General features: G+C 47.8%; 1 protein-coding gene across 1 annotated transcript in view; it reads left to right on the top strand.

The window, feature by feature from the left end:
- Positions 1 to 6,208: 6,208 nt before the first annotated feature.
- The window catches only part of slc25a29l (solute carrier family 25 member 29-like), a 34,948-nt gene continuing 24,543 nt past the window's right edge, over positions 6,209 to 16,613 (top strand). The window contains exon 1 of the mRNA XM_078406025.1: positions 6,209 to 6,613. Within this exon, the coding sequence (XP_078262151.1) occupies positions 6,580 to 6,613 (34 nt within the window). The 5' untranslated portion in view covers positions 6,209 to 6,579. The remainder of the gene's footprint in view (positions 6,614 to 16,613) is intronic.

Below are 16,613 nucleotides of genomic sequence, written 5' to 3'. Positions count from 1 at the left end.
CCTGCCCAAGCGAAATATGAGGTGCTGTTCCTCCAATTTCCGGTGGGCCTCACGATGGCACTGGAGGAGGCCCATGACAGAAAGGTCAGACTGGGAGTGGGAGGGGGAGTTGAAGTGCTCAGCCACTGGGAGATTAGGTTGGTTAAGGCGGACTGAGCGAAACGATCGCCGAGCCTGTGTTTGGTTTCGCCGATGTAAAGAAGTTGACATCTAGAGCAGCGGATGCAATAGATGAGGTTGGAGGAGGTGCAGGTGAACCTCTGTCTCACCAGGAAAGACTGCAAGTCCTCACACCACCGCCTGTCGCCTCCATCAATCTGGGCCCTGATTAACAATAGCAAGAGTGGAGATTCTGCCATAGAATCAGTGTTGAGAATCCCGTAAAGAAAAGTCTGTTTAGTGGCACACAGAACATTTGTTTAGCTATGAGAGCTACAGTGTTGACAATGCCTTGCCTGAAGTCAACTATCTTCAGACTCTTGGCTTCTCTTCCAGAAAAATACTAGTTTAGTTTAGTTTATTGTCACGTGTACCGAGGTACAGTGAAAAGCTTTTGTTGCATGCCAACTAGTCAGCGGAAAGACTATATATGATTACAATTGAGCCGTCCATAGTGTGTAGATACATGATAAAGGGAATACATGAATACGGTTTAGTGCAAGATAAAGCCAGTAAGGTCCGATTAAAGATAGTCCAAGGGTCTCCAATGAGGTAGATAGTAGTTCTGGACTGCTCTCTCTCGATGTTGGTAGGATGGTTCATTTGTCTGATAACAGCTGGGAAGAAACTGTCCCTGAATCTGGAGGTGCGTTTTTACACTTCTGTCCCTCTTGCCTGATGAGAGGGAAGAAGAGGGAGTGGCTAGGGTGTGACAATGAAATAACCAGAAGATCCTGGAACTAATTGGTTGTAATTAGAACTTATTGGACTGGAAACATTATCATGTCTTACAGAAGAAAATAAAACTCCAAATGACTGATGTGAGAGATCTAAAATTTGTGACCTAAAGAACAGCCAGTGGGTGGAAGGCTCGATTAAGGAGGCTGTTTGGGTGGAACTCAGAAATGAGAAAGGTTTAGCAACACTTATAGGGGTGTATTATAGACCGCCAAATAGGGAACGAGAATTGGAAGAGCAAATATGTAAGGAGATAGCAGATAATAGTAGTAAGCACAGAGTGGTGATTGTGGGTGATTTCAATTTTCCGTACATAGACTGGGAATCACATTCTGTTAAAGGGCTGGATGGTTTGGAGTTTGTAAAATGTGTGCAGGATAGTTTTTTGCAGCAATACGTAGAGGTGCCTACCAGAGAAGGGGCAGTGTTGGACCTCCTGTTAGGAAATGAGATGGGTCAGGTGACGGAGGTATGTGTTGAGGAGCACTTTGGGTCTAGTGATCATAATGCCATTAGTTTCAATATCATTATGGAGAAGGTCAAATCTGGACCAAGGGTTGAGATTTTGGATTGGAGAAAGGCTAATTTTGAGGAGATGAGAAAGGATTTAAAAGGAGTGAAATGGAAATTGTTGTTTTATGAAAAGGATATAATAGAGAAATGGAGGATATTTAAAGGTGAAATTTTGAGAGTACAGAGTCTTTATGTCCCTGTTCGGTGGAAAGGAGAGAATAATAATTTGAAAGAGCCGTGGTTTTCCAGGGAAATTGGACACTTGGTTCGGAAAAAGAGGGAGATATACAATAAATATAAGCGGCAGGGAGTAAATGAGGTTCTTGAGGAATATAAAGAATGTAAAAGGAATCTTAAAAAGGAAATTAGAAAAGCGAAAAAAAGATATGAGGCTGCTTTGGCAAGTAATGTAAAAGTAAACCCCAAGGGGTTCTACAGATATGTCAATAGCAAAAGGATAGTGAGGGATAAAATTGGTCCATTAGAGAGTCAGAGTGGACAGCTATGTGCTGAGCCGGGAGAAATGGAGGAGATATTAAACAATTTCTTTTCTTCGGTATTTACCGAGGAGAAGGATATTGAATTATGTGAGGTAAGCGAAACAAGTAGAGTAGTGATGGAAATTAGGAGGATTAAAGAAGAGGAGGTACGGACACTTTTGAAAAATATAAAAGTGGATAAGTCTCCAGGTCCTGATAGGATATTCCCTAGGACATTGAGGGAAGTTAGTGCAGAAATAGCAGGGGCTATGACGGAAATATTTCAAACGTCATTAGAAACAGGGATGGTGCCGGAAGATTGGCGCATTGCGCATGTTGTGCCTTTGTTTAAAAAAGGTTCTAAAAGTAAACCTAGCAATTATAGACCTATTAGTTTGACGTCTGTGGTGGGAAAATTAATGGAAAAGATACTTAGGGACAATATATATAATTATTTGGATAATCAAGGCCTGATTAGAAACAGTCAACATGGATTTGTGCCTGGAAGGTCATGTTTGACTAATCTTCTTGAATTTTTTGAAGAGGTTACCAGGGAAATTGATAAGGGCAAGGCTGTGGATGTTGTCTATATGGACTTCAGTAAGGCATTTGACAAGGTTCCACATGGAAGGTTGATTAAGAAGGTTAAATCGTTGGGTATTAATAGTGAGGTTGCAAGATGGATTCAACAATGGCTGAATGGGAGATACCAGAGGGTAACGGTTGACAATTGTATGTCAGGTTGGAGGCCAGTGTCTAGTGGAGTGCCCCAAGGATCTGTGTTGGGTCCGCTGTTGTTTGTCATTTACATTAATGATCTGGATGATGGTGTGGCAAATTGGATTAGTAAATATGCAGATGATACTAAGATAGGTGGAGTAGTTGATAGTGAGGTAGATTTTCAAAGTCTACAGAGAGACTTGGGCCTTTTGGAAGGGTGGGCTGAAAGATGGCAGATGGAGTTTAATGCTGATAAGTGTGAGGTGCTGCATTTTGGTAGGACAAATCAAAATAGGACGTACAGGGTAAATGGTAGGGAATTGAGGAATGCAGTGGAACAGAGGGATCTGGGAATAACTGTGCATTGTTCCCTGAAGGTGGAATCTCATGTGGATAGGGTGGTGCAGAAGGCGTTTGGTATGCTTGCCTTTATAAATCAGAGCATCGAGTATAGAAGTTGGGATGTAATGTTGAAATTGTACAGGGCATTGGTGAGGCCGAATCTGGAGTATGGTGTGCAGTTCTGGTCGCCAAATTATAGGAAGGATGTCGACAAAATGGAGAGGGTACAGAGGAGATTTACTAGAATGTTGCCTGGGTTTCAGCACTTAGGCTACAGAGAGAGGTTGAACAGGTTGGGTCTTTATTCTTTGGAGCGTAGAAGGTTGAGGGGGGACTTGATAGAGGTTTTTTAAATTTTGAGAGGGACGGACAGAGTTGACGTGGGTAGGCTTTTCCCTTTGAGAGTGGGGAAGATTCCAACAAGGGGACATAGCTTCAGAATTGAGGGACAAAGGTTTAGGGGTAACATGAGGGGGAACTTCTTTACTCAGAGGGTTGTGGCTGTATGGAATGGGCTTCCGGTGGAAGTGGTGGAGGCTGGCTCGATTTTATTATTTAAGAGTAAATTGGATAGGTATATGGATAGGAGGGGATTGGAGGGTTATGGTCTGAGTGCAGGTAGATGAGACTAGGTCAGGGAGAATGGTCGGCGTGGACTGGTAGGGCCGGACAGGCCTGTTTCCATGCTGTAGTTGTTATATGTTATATGTTATATGAGGTGAAGACACTCTTGAGGCCCGAATCTTTCATCTGGAAAAAGGAGAGCAAACTAGAGGATCACAAAAACATGTCCGAAAAAAACAAATTGCAGGGAACGTTGGTCTATAACCATCTCCTCCAGTGACCAAAATGTTTAGTTTAGTTTGGAGATACAGCATGGAAACAGGGTCTTCGGCTCACCGAGTCCACGCCGACCATTGATCACCCGTTCACACTAGTTCTATGTTATCCCAGTTTCCCATCCACTCCCTACACACTAGGAGGAAATTTACAGAGGGCCAATTAATCGACAAACCCACACATCTTTGGGATGTGTGAGGAAACCAGAGCACCCGGAGGAAACCCTCGGGATCACAGGGAGAACGTGCAAACTCCACAGAGATAACACCCGAGCTCAGGGTCAAACCCAGGTTTCTGGCGCTCTGAGGCAGCAGCTCTACCCGCTGCACCACTGTACCGCTGTTCTGCGCGGTTACTATGATTCCATCCATCAGAAAATACAATTGTCATGAACTCTAGCCTTTACACCTATGCCCCTCATGACTTTGGCTACCTCAATGAGACCTGGATGTCCTCGAACATCAGTCACTGAAGCAAGCATTCAGGTGCAGCAGGCAGTGAAGAAAGCTAATGGCATGTTGGCCTTCATTGTGGTAGGATTTAAGTTTAGGAGGAAGGAGGTCCCACTGCAGTTGTACAGGGCCCTGGTGAGACCGCAACTGGAGTATTGTGTGCAGTTTTGGTCTCCAAATTTGAGGAAGGACATTCTTGCTATTGAGGCAGTGCAGGGTAAGTTCACCAGGTTAATTCCTGGGATGGCGAGACAGACATATGAAAGAATGGGTTGACTGGGCTTGTATTCACTGCAATTTAGAAAGATGAGAGGGGATCTTTTAGAAATAAATAAAATTCTTAACGGATTGGACAGGCTAGATGCAGGAAAAATGTTCCCGATGTTGGGGGAGTCCAGAACCAGAGGTCACAGTTTAAGAATAAGGGGTCGGCTATTTAGGACTGAGATGAGAAAAAACATTTTCACCCAGAGAGTTGTGAATCTGTGGAATTCTCTGCCACAGAAGGCAGTGGAGGCCAATTCACTGGATGTTTTCAAGAGAGAGTTAGATCTAGCTCTTCGGGCAAATGGAATCAAGGGATAAGGGTAAAAAGCAGGAACGGGGTACAGATTTATAACATCTCACATCTCAGAATAAACATGAGATGTTTATTGTTGTGGGCGAGGATGGGAAGGCAGTCAGTCCAGTAACCTATCCGCTGAATGCACCAGTGAAACTCGGTGGAACATGCTGCTTGGGGCAGACCAAGTGTGCGTGCTTGGCCCGGCTGGGATGTGGCTTGTAGTTGGGAACAAGACCCAATGAAAGGAAGGGGGCGGGCGGGCTGGCGTCCGGGGGTGTAGACCGGCCGTCGCTCCCATTGGACGGCATTTGATCTAGAAAAGGCTTTAAACAACCTTTGGAAATTTTCGAAATAGAAGAGCCGGGTTGTTGAGGAGCGGGCTGGCTGGCGGCGGCTAACACAGTCCAGTGTACACTGCCCCAGCGCTGGCATCTGGAGCACAGGCACACCACAGCCCAGTCTAACCCAGTCCCGGTGCATGTGGAGCGGGCCCGACCCGGGACACCCGCCCGCACCGTCCCGTCCCGTCCCGCACCCGCTTCACAACGCGCCCGCTCGGGAAATGGCACTGGATTTCGCCGCCGGGTGTCTGGGAGGTGAGTGTGGGGCCGTGGCCGGGGGAGGGAGAGAGGGGGAGAAAGCTTGGGGGTAATGCTCGGGGAGGGAAATAAAACTGGGGAGGGGGTGGGGGGGAGAGCGCGGGGTATTGGCGCCGGCCGTCTTCATTCTCTTCACAACCAAAGGAGCAGTCTCCACCAGCAATTCCTTGAGAAGACAACGTTTAATGTGTAGGAAAGAGCTGCAGATGCTGGTTTAAAACCGAAGATTAGACACAAAATGCTGGGGTCAGGCAGCATCTCTGGAGAAAAGGAATCTGTGATGTTTCATAGAAAATAGGAGCAGGAGGAGACCATTTCGCCCTTCGAGCCAGCACCGCCATTCATTGTGATCATGGCTGATCATCCACAATCAGTAACCCGTGCCTGCCTTCTCCCCATATCCCTTGATTCCACTAGCCCCTAGAGCTCTATCTAACTCTTTTAAATCCATCCAATGAATCAGCCTCCACTGCCCTCTGTGGCAAAGAATTCCACAAACTCACAACTCTCTAGGTGAAAAAGTTTTTTTCTCATCTCAGTTTTAAATGGTCTCCCCTTTATTCTAAGACTGTGGTCCCTGGTTCTGGACTCCCCAACATTGGGAACATTTTTCCTGCATCTAGTTTAACCAGTTTCGGGTCTCGACCCTTCTTCAGACTGAGTGTCAGGGGAGATGGAGATATAGAGATAAGGAAGGGTAGGATGTGAGATGTTTATTGTTGTGGGCGATGATGGGAAGGCAGTCAGTCCAGTAACCTATCCGCTGAATGCACCAGTGAAACTCGGTGGAACATGCTGCTTGGGGCAGACCAAGTGTGCGTGCTTGGCCCGGCTGGGATGTGGCTTGTGGTTGGGAACAAGACCCAATGAAAGAAAGGGGGCTGGCGTCCGGGGGTGTAAACCGGCCGCCGCTCCCATTGGACGGCATTTGATCTAGAAAAGGCTTTAAACAACCTTTGGGAAATTTCGAAATAGAAGAGCCGGGTTGGCTGGCGACGGCTAACACAGTCCAGTGTACACTGCCCCAGCGCTGGCATCTGGAGCACAGGCACACCACAGCCCAGTCCAACCCAGTCCCGGTGCATGTGGAGCGGGCCCGGCCTGGCCTGACCCGACCCGGGACACCCGCCCGTCCCGTCCCGCACCCGCTTCACAACGCGCCCGCTCGGGAAATGGCACTGGATTTCGCCGCCGGGTGTCTGGGAGGTGAGTGTGGGGCCGTGGCCGGGGGAGGGAGAGAGAGGCCCGGGGGAGGCAGAGGGAGGGAGGGAGGGAGGAGGAGAGGACGAGACTCTGCTCGGCACGGTCGATGCCACGTCCCTGCCGGGCCCCACTCGCCCACGCGGGAGAGAGAGGGAGAGGGAGGGGGGGGAGGGGGGAAGAGAGAGGGAGGGGGGGGAAGAGAGAGGGAGGGGGGGGAAGAGAGAGGGAGGGAAGGGAGAGGGGAAGAGAGGAAGGTGGGAGAGGGGAAAGAGGGAGGGGGGGGGGAATGTGGAAGCTCCCATGGAAGGTCAGTGTAGCGGCCGGCGGGGAGGGAGTGAGGAGAACCGGAGGAGTGGACAAGGGTCGGAAAGCATTGGAGGTGGGTGTGAGGAGGGAACGTCGGCTGGGGAGAGGTAGAGAAGGGGAGAGGTGGTGGGGGAGCCTGGGGTGGGGGTGAGGAGGATGAGGGATGGGGAAAGCGGTGAGTTACAGAACTGGGGGTGCAGGAGGAACAGGGGACTGAGCTGGGGGGGGGGGGGAATTGAGGGGTGGGGATGGGCACTGAGTTGGGGGGAGGGGTGGGGATAGGTACTGAGTTGGGGGGGAGGGGTGGGGATGGGCACTGAGTTGGGGGGGAGGGGTGGGGATAGGTACTGAGTTGGGGGGAGGGGTGGGGGTGGGCACTGAGTTGGGGGGGAGGGGTGGGGATGGGCACCGAGTTGGGGGGGAGGGGTGGGGATAGGTACTGAGTTAGAGGGGAGGGGGTAGTTTGGGGTGGGGGAGTGGTGCGGAGCTGTGGGGTGGGGAAGTGTTGAGGTGAGGGAGTGGGGTCGGAGTACAGAGCTGGGGGGGGGGGGGGTGAGGGGGTGGCCTTGCCGAGCCGGGGGTGGGGTGGGGGCGGCGGGCAGCACCGCCTAACCCGGGGATCAGCCCTGCATGAGCCGCTGATCCCGCCCGCCCGCCCGCCCGCCCGCTATCTACAGCGTGTAAATCCGCATGGGTAGCCGTGCAATCTTGGCAACAGACATGCAGCGTGGATGGGAAGAATCACATTGCCCCTGGGCCGCTGATCCACCTCCCTGGGTCTCTGCCATGCCTTGTTTACCCCGGGTAAACAACGCGTGCCGGGCCTCGGTGCAGGCTGTGAATCTTGTCGGCAACAGCCCATTTAAGACGCTGATAGAGACGATTTAAAAAACAAAAAAATCTTTTGGGATATTTACGTGAAACACAAATGTCGCCCCGAAAACCGAATCAACAACGCTATCTGATGAGTGGTGTGCGGTATTTAAATTGGTAATCTGTATTTGTTTATTGCATTATGTATGTCTACAGACCTGCCCTGCTGCTGCATGTTTGGATTTACCCCCCCCCCCCCCCCCCCCCCCGTAGAACCAGCCTAGCTAGCCCTGACAAACCCACTGACTCCCACAGCTATCTCAACTACACTTTTTATCCCTTACTCTCAATTCCTCCTCTGCCGCATCTGCGCCCAAGATGAGATGTTACATACCGGGACATCCGAGATGTCCTCAGACTTGATCATAGATGAGGCCCTCGCAAGGGTGTCCTCTTGTGCACTGCTCTTGCTCCTCCTCCCCTAGTCGCAACAGGACAGAGTCCTTTCCCCTAGCCCTTTCCTTCGAACACGGTAAGAATTTCACTGTTCCACCTTGGCACAAAATGGCAATTAAATACTCTTGACACCTGAGACTATGTCTAGAGCACTCTGAGAATGTCATTCCTTCATTTGTTCATTAGGAAACACAGGTGTGAGAGAACTTGTAGCAGGTTTAACTGACATTACAAATCGATGTGTGCAAATCCACACAAATTTAGTTAGAGTTGCATCATTTTAATTTTGGGGCCAATACAATTTCAATTCCACTTTTTCTTGAAAGGAATGCTAGGTTGTCATTTTTGGTTGTGTTGCGAGGTTTGAATTGGAAACCCTGTGGCTTTTGGTCAGTTCTTGCAACATGTTGGGCCATTTGCTGCCATTGGCTCGTTTAGCCTGTAAACGGGCCCTTTGGCCCAACGTGCCCATGCTGACCACATTCCCCATCTGAAATGCAGCCCCTTCAATGTCTTGTACAACTGTAACATAAAGTCCCGTCTTCTTTGCTCAATACCCTGACTGATGAAGGTCAATATATTGATTGCTTTCTTGACCACCCGATCTACCTGTGACACCACTTTCAGGGAGCTATGTACCTACACTCCTGGATCCCTCTACTCTATAACATTTCACAGCACCCTACCATTCAATGTGGTCCTACCCTAGTTTGATTCCCCAAAATGCAACACTTTGTGTTTATCTGCATTAAACCGCATTAACCATTCCTCTGCCCAGCTGATCCTGCTGTAACTTTTGATAACCAAGATCTGGCTTAATTGCAGATAACTCTTGTTAATTCATATAATAGTAAGTCTACTAATTGCCCAATGTTAGTTCGCAAAATGAATCAACTTCCTGGTCGGAGAAGATTATGCAGATGAAATACTTTTCTTATGCTTTGCTACGAATGTAGTGAATTGCAAATAATCCCTTAGACCAAAAGGCAGGGTTCTGGACTGTGTAGAAAGGATATGCAGATGCTGGTATATACCGAAGATAGACACAAAATGCTGGAGTAACTCAGCGGGTCAGGCAGGGCCCTGATGTTTCGGGTCAGGGCCCTTCTCCAGAACCTGGACTTTATGTTCCAGAGCCATGTGTTTGAATTCCCGTGTGACTTTAATTTGAGTCATTAAATAAATCTGGATTTATAGTAAATGTCGTCACAGTAAAGATAATATTGAAACTGCTAGATTGTTTTTGAAGTTGTGTTTGATTCACTGAGGTTTGTCAGTAAAGGAATCTGCCATCCTCACCTCTGGCTTGTTGGTGATTGGAGATGCAGTAATGTCTGATTTGTTTACTGTAAGTAATTAAAATTTATGCATAGTCTGGATATTTGCATGCCATAAACAAATTAAAATTGCAGATGACACCAATAGTTCAAAGATTTAATAGGAATCTGAGGGGCAGAGTTTTGTGCACAGAGGGTGGTGGGATATATGGAACGAGAGCAGGTAGTTGAGGCAGGAATTATAACATTATTTAAAATAGTTTTGAGAAGGTCCATGCAAAGGGAAAGGCTAGAGGGATATGGGCCAAATGCAAGCAGGTGGGGCTGGTATATTTGGGGCATCTTGGTTGGTGTGGATGAGTTGGGCTGAAGGGCCTGTTTCCATGCTGGGTGAGTATGACTCTGAAGTGGATCACTTGGGGAAAGTGGGCAAGAGAATAAATGGCAGCTGGAATTTAAGTCTGACAAGTGGTGATGCATTTTGGAAAGTTGAACCAGGGCAGGACCTACACAGTGAAGGGCAGGACCCTGGGGAGTGTGGTTGAATAGAGTCCTTGAGGTACAAGTAAATCCTTCACTGAAGGAGTGACTGAGATTTGTGGCTCACTTGTCTTCATCAGCCGACGCATTGAAAATTGAAGCTGGCACATCATGTTGCAGTCGTACAAATCGTTCGTTAGGCTGCTCTTGGAGTAGTGTTTGCGTTTCTGTTCACCACGCTAGAAAGGCGTGATTAAGCAAGGGGACGGTGCGGAAAAGATTCAGCAGGATGTTGGACACAGAGTGCTGGAGTAACTCAGTGGGTCAGGCAGCATCTCTGGAGAAAAGGAATAGGTGATGTTTCGGGTCGAGACTCCTCTTCAAACTGCCTGGATTGAAGGGTTTGTGTTATCAGTGGAAACTGGATCAGTTGGGTTTGTGTTCCCTGGAGCGAAGGAGACTGAGAGGGAACATGATAGGGGTGCAAATAATTGATGAGAGTCATGGATAGGGTGGATGGCTGGTGTCTGCTTCCCCATGTAGGGTGTTTAACATGGGAGGGCTGGGGTTTGCAGTGAGGGGGGTTTAAAGGTCAGAGGGGTAGTTGGCATCTGGAAAGGTCTGCCATCTACCTCTGTAGAGGTGTAGGAAAATGACTGCAGATGCTGGTACAAATCGAAGGTATCACAAAATGCTGGAGTAACTCAGCAGGTCAGACAGCATCTTGAAGAGAGGGAATGGGTGACGTTTCGGGTCGAGACCCTTCAGGCTGATGTCAGGGGTGGGCGGGACAAAGGAAGGATATAGGTGGAGACAGGAAGATAGAGGGAGAACTGGGGAGGGGAAGAGAGGGACAGTGGAGCTATCTAAAGTTAGAGAAGTCAATGTTCATAACACTGGGCTGCAAGCTGCCCAAGCGAAATATGAGGTGCTGTTCCTCCAATTTCCGGTGGGCCTCACTGACACTGGAGGAGGCCCATAACAGAAAGGTCAGACTGGGAGTGGGAGGGGGAGTTGAAGTGCTCAGCTACCGGGAGATCAGATTGGTTAAGGCGGACTGAGCCAAGATGTTGAGCGAAACGATCGCCGAGCCTGTGCTTGGTTTCGCCGATGTAAATAAGTTGACATCTAGAGCAGCGGATACAATAGATGAGGTTGGAGGAGGTGCAGGTGAACCTCTGTCTCACCTGGAAAGACTGTTTGGGTCCTTGGATGGAGTTGAGGGGGGAGGTAAAGGGACAGGTGTTGCACCTCCTGCGGTTGCAGGGGAAAGTGCCCTGGGATGGGGTGGTTTGGGTAGGAAGGGACAAGTGGACCAGAGAGTTACGGAGGGAACGGTCTCTGCGGAACGCAGATAGGGGAGGGGATGGAAGATGTGGCCAGTGGTGGGGTCCCGTTGTAGGTGACGGAATTGTTGGCGGATGATTTGTTGGATCCGCTGGCCGGTGGGGTGGAAGGTGAGAACGAGGGGGATTCTATCCTTGTTACGAATGGGGGGAGGGGGAGCAAGAGCGGAGCTGCGGGATATAGAGGAGGCCCTAGTGAGAGCCTCATCTATAATGGAAGAGGGGAAGCCCCATTTCCTAAAGAATGAGGACATCTCTGACGCCCTAGTGTGAAACACCTCATCCCGGGCGCAGATGCGGCGTAGACGGAGAAATTGGGAGATGGGGATAGACTTTTGCAGGAGACAGGGTGGGAAGAAGTGTAGTCCAGATAGCTGTGCGAGTCAGTGGGTTTATAGTGGATGTCAGTCACTAGTCTGTCTCCTGTGATGGAGATGGCGAAGTCCAGAAATGGGAGGGAGATGTCGGAGATAGTCCAGGTATATTTAAGGGCAGGATGGAAATTGGAAGTGAAGTGTATGAAGTCAGTGAGTTCTGCATGGGTACAAGAGGTAGCACCAATGCAGTCGTCGATGTAGCGGAGGTAGAGTTCGGGGATGGGGCCAGTGTACGTCCGGAACAGGGATTGTTCGACGTACCCGACAAAGAGGCAGGCGTAGCTAGGGCCCATGCGAGTCCCCATAGCTACGCCTCTGGTTTGGAGGAAGCGGGAGGAGTCAAAGGAGAAGTTGTTGAGGGAACTCTACCCCTGTAGAGGTGGTGGTAGAGGTGGGAACAGTAGCAAGATTTAAGAAGTGTTTCAAAGGTACCAGGGAGAGGATTGGTAATTGAAGCAGACAATAGGATAAGTATAGGTGTGCATGATGGTTGGCATTGATGTGGTGAGACCAAGAGTCTGTTTCCATGCTGTGAAAGTCCATGGGCACCAAACATCAGGCTGTTGCACACTCCAAACTCAACCACAAACTATCAGGGTTGAACGAGGGACTTTGGGCGATGCATTCTTTGCACTATATTGCGTTTGTATTTATAATTTGTTTTGTAGGTTCTTTATATTTCTATTGAGTCGAGCATCAAGAGTGTTTTATTGTCGTAATGACTTTGGGCCCCACCGCGGGGCCGTGGACTTGACCATCAGAGCGTGCTATCCCTTGCCTGGGATCGACGCTCCAACTGCGGTCTGCGGATTTCACCATCGAGGAGCTCCCAGTCTCGGGTGGCGACCGATGTCGGGAAGCTCCAAGCCACAGAAGGTTTCGACCAGCCCCCTTCAAAACCACCCTTGAATCAACTCCAATTAGAATAACATAGTTTGAAGGTGCAGATATTGGACCGGGTCAGGGCTGATCGAAACTTTCTGCAGCTGGAGCTTCCCGACATCGGTCTCTACCCGAGACTACGAGCTCCTCAATGTCTGGTGAAAAAGGATGGGTGACGTTTTGGGTCTGGGCCCTTGTTCAGACTCTAAGGCTATCTACTGGAAATGTCACCATCCTTTTTCTCCAGAGGGGTATTACCATGCTGTGTACTGCCACGAATCTCAGGATGGTTGTGGGACCTTGTAGAGAGAAAGGTAACCAGGTGGATGGGTGAAGAGAGGCAAGAGATCCTGAAACAGGGATTTAGGGAGGTAGGTGGCAGGTGAGGAATAGATCTATACTGTCCTGATCTCTCAATTTATTTCTAGTGCATGTAATAATAATAATAATAATAATAATATTCATTTATTGTCATTGCAACGAGTACAACGAAATTAAAAAATAGCCAATCCTGACGGTGCGTACAAACATATATGCAATAAATGCAAAAACAAATAAATACAAAAACAAATAAATACAATTATATTAAGTACAAGATTTTTTAACGGTGTTGCCTAGTGCAAAGGTAGTGTTCAGTTCTCGTATGGCCCTGGGGTAAAAACTGTTCTTAAGTCTGTTTGTTCACGATTTGATCGACCTGAAACGTCGACCAGAGGGCAGATGAACAAACAGACGGTGGCCGGGGTGGGATGGATCTTTTATTATTTTGCCTGCTCTACTGAGGCAGCGTAGGCTGAACAGGTGCTCCAGGGAGGGCAGTGAGCAGCCGATGATCTTCTGGGCCGTCGTGATGACCGTCTGAAGGGCCTTCCTGTCCTTTTCTGAGCAGCTGGCATACCATGTGGTTATACAGTATGCCAGCACACTCTCGATGGAGCAGCGATAGAAGGACAACATGAGCTTCTCCTGCAGGTTGGTTTTCCTGAGGATCCTCAGGAAGTGGAGTCTCTGCTGTGCCTTCTTTACTGTGGTGATGGTGTTGGTAGACCAGGTAAGATCCTCTGCGATGTGCGTACCCAGGAACCTGAAAGCGGGTACCCTTTGTGTCAGCAAATGTAAGAATAAGACTGCAACCTTCCCCCCTCCCCCCCATTGATGAACTGTACACTGCAAGGGCCAGGAAGCGAGTGGGCAAGATCATCTCTGACCCCTCTCACCCTGGCCACAAACTCTTTGAAGCACTCCCCTCTGGAAGGTGACTCCAGACTGTCAAAGCAGCCACAGCCAGACATAAAAACAGCTTTTTTCCCCCCCACGAGCAGTAGCTCTACTCAACAACCAAACGCCTGTAGCCTCCTTTTGCTCTGGTATTTTATTTCATTCTTCACATGTTTAAATTATAATATTTTATTTTTAATTGTCTACTGTATATCGTGTTGTTGCTTGCGAACAAAGCACCAAGGCAAATTCCTTGTATGTGTACGTACTTGGCTGATAAAATGTATTCCATTCAATTCAAGAGGATAGATCAGATGAATGTTACTAAAAGGAATGTGTAGGGTGGAGACGTCTAAAATGTTGTTGGTCATTTAGTCTGTATGTGGAGAAGGTGTGACCTGTACACTTGCAACAGGTGGAACCTGACAAGTGAGGAGGTTTGCCTGTGTTGCTGTGGGAAACTTAAACTTATTAAATGAGAAACGAAGTAGATGTAAAGATGTGTGGAGGTGCATTTAAGTCTGGAAGGAAAAATAGGCCAGCCAGATTATGAGCATGACCAAACATGTAGGAAACGGTAAGACTAAATTGCAAGGAGTCTGACTTGGAACTCCAACTAAACCCTGAACTGCCTGGGTTGCACTCGGGAGTTTAGGCGTTGTTGTGTTTTACACTACACTTGTTTTTTATTTATTGAACATTTTTGTTTTATTATATTATCTACTGAGATCTGTGTATAGACCTATTTTGCTGCTGCAGGTAAGAATTTCACTGTTCCGTTTTGGTATATGTGATAACGGATCAGTTTTAGTTTAGAGATACAGCGTGGGTACAGGCTCGTCCGCGCCGACTAGCGATCCCAGTGCACTAACACAATTATTACATTTACCACGCCAATTTACGTACTTCTTTGGAGTGTGGGTGGAAACCAAAGATCTTGGAGAAAACCCACGCAGGTCACGGGGAGAACGTACAAACTCCGTACAGGCAGCACCCGTAGTCGGGATGGAACCCGGGTCTCCGGCGTTGTGAGGCAGCAACTCTGCCACTGTGCTGCCTGGGTTTTATGGATCATAACAGAATGGTTATAGAACCCATGGATATAGTTCACTATTCTGATTTAGTGGAGTTCAAACTAGAAATCAAAGGAATTCATTTCAAAACAAAACCACATAACCTTGGATGAATTGCAAGATGAATTTATGGCTTTTTGTTTAATTGATAAAAAGCAATGAAGTTTGTCTTTCCTTTCTCACTGATCTCTTCAGTTAAGAATTTGCTTTCAGTTGTGGCCGTATGGAACCACTGCGCTGTTGTGAATGGAGTTGGGTTTCAGAAATGGAGTACTGTGTGCAGCTGTCACTGTATATCCACCTTTAGTGTGAGCAAGGATGAATTTGGTGTTGCCTGTCTTTTGAGCTGAAGGGATTCCAGATTCTTGTATTCATAAACTTTTACTTTCCCCATGTAAACCGTTGATCTCTGATGGCATAAATCAATTGAAATTTCCCATTAAATTTATTACGTGACTTTATCACTGAATATTTAACTCTCCCCTCAAAATATTTGAATGTATTTTTAGCAAGCAATGTCACTAGGCTTAATCGTGGTGTGGTCAGATGCCTTGGAGCTTCCGTGACTCGTGTTGGAGAATGAACTGTAAGATGATGTCCCAACCTTTATCTCTATCTCCACTCCTGGAGGTTTGGACAGTCACTTGGGACAGAGATCAGGTGAATGGTCATTGTCTCTATGGTTTTGGCTTTAGTTCACTATTGTCACGAGTGCCAAGGGACAATGAAGAGCTTTTTTGTTGCGTGCTATACTGTCAGCCGAAAGACTAAACGTGATTACTAGAGCCAGGATTTTTATGCCTTTTTTGATGATTTCAGCAAGATAATCCCTTTTTCACGATCGAGTGCCTAAATTGGCCTTTTTTGCCGTGTTAACGTAACTTGTTCATTCGTGGGTAGTGGACCAGTCTTTTGGTGATTGGAGAGGGGTGGGTGGGGAAGGGTCCAGTCTTTTCAAACTGGAGTCGGACTGTGAGTAGGTGTGAAGTGTAAGGGGGGGGGGAGGAGGTTTATTGAACCTGCAGTAGAACTCATTCAGGTCGTTGGTCAGCTGATGATTGTCCGGGGGAGGGGGTTCCTCTTGTAGCTTGTGATTTCTTGCAAGCCCTTCCAAACTGAAGAAGTGTCATTCACTGAGAACTTGCTTCTCAGAGTACCTTTCCTTGGCAGCTCTGATTCCTCTTCTCAGCTTGTACTCAGCCTGCCTGTAGAGGTCTGTATCCCCGCTCCTGTAGGATCTACCCCGGCAAGCGTCAAAATGCCTAGTCAAGCCTTATAAAAATAAAAAAAACTGAACGATTTGGTGAGTGTACGGGAATGATATATTCTCTACAGACAACTGTGTGCTGTTTTGCAAAGCATGTGAGAAAGCAGTGAATCATGATAAGAAATATTTCATCTCCCAGCATGTACATACAGACAGCTCGGCGGCAGAGAAACTGAAGGCGGGAAATACGCAAGCTTGTCTCCTCACTACATTTACTGCTGGCTCTAGTCGCAAATCTGAGTTCTGACAATCTGAGTGATCTGTGCAAGGCATTCATTGATGCTGGAATCCACTGTGGAAATTGGAAAACAATTCTAAGGTTTTTTAGAGAAATACACAAAGGAACATTATGGAAAGATTATGTTGACAGCAACTTCAACATTGTTGTGCAGAAAATTAGAGATGAAGTTGCATGCAACAAAATATGGATCTGAATAGATGGGACAACCGATGCTGTGGGGAGACATGTTGCCAATGTGGTCATCGGTACACTGGAGGCAGGTCAACC

The sequence above is a fragment of the Rhinoraja longicauda genome, chromosome 10 (assembly GCF_053455715.1).
Source record: "Rhinoraja longicauda isolate Sanriku21f chromosome 10, sRhiLon1.1, whole genome shotgun sequence".
NCBI classification, from domain to species: domain Eukaryota; kingdom Metazoa; phylum Chordata; class Chondrichthyes; order Rajiformes; family Arhynchobatidae; genus Rhinoraja; species Rhinoraja longicauda.
The sequence above is the reverse complement of the archived record's forward strand: the minus strand, read 5'-3'. Positions and strand labels throughout refer to the sequence as shown.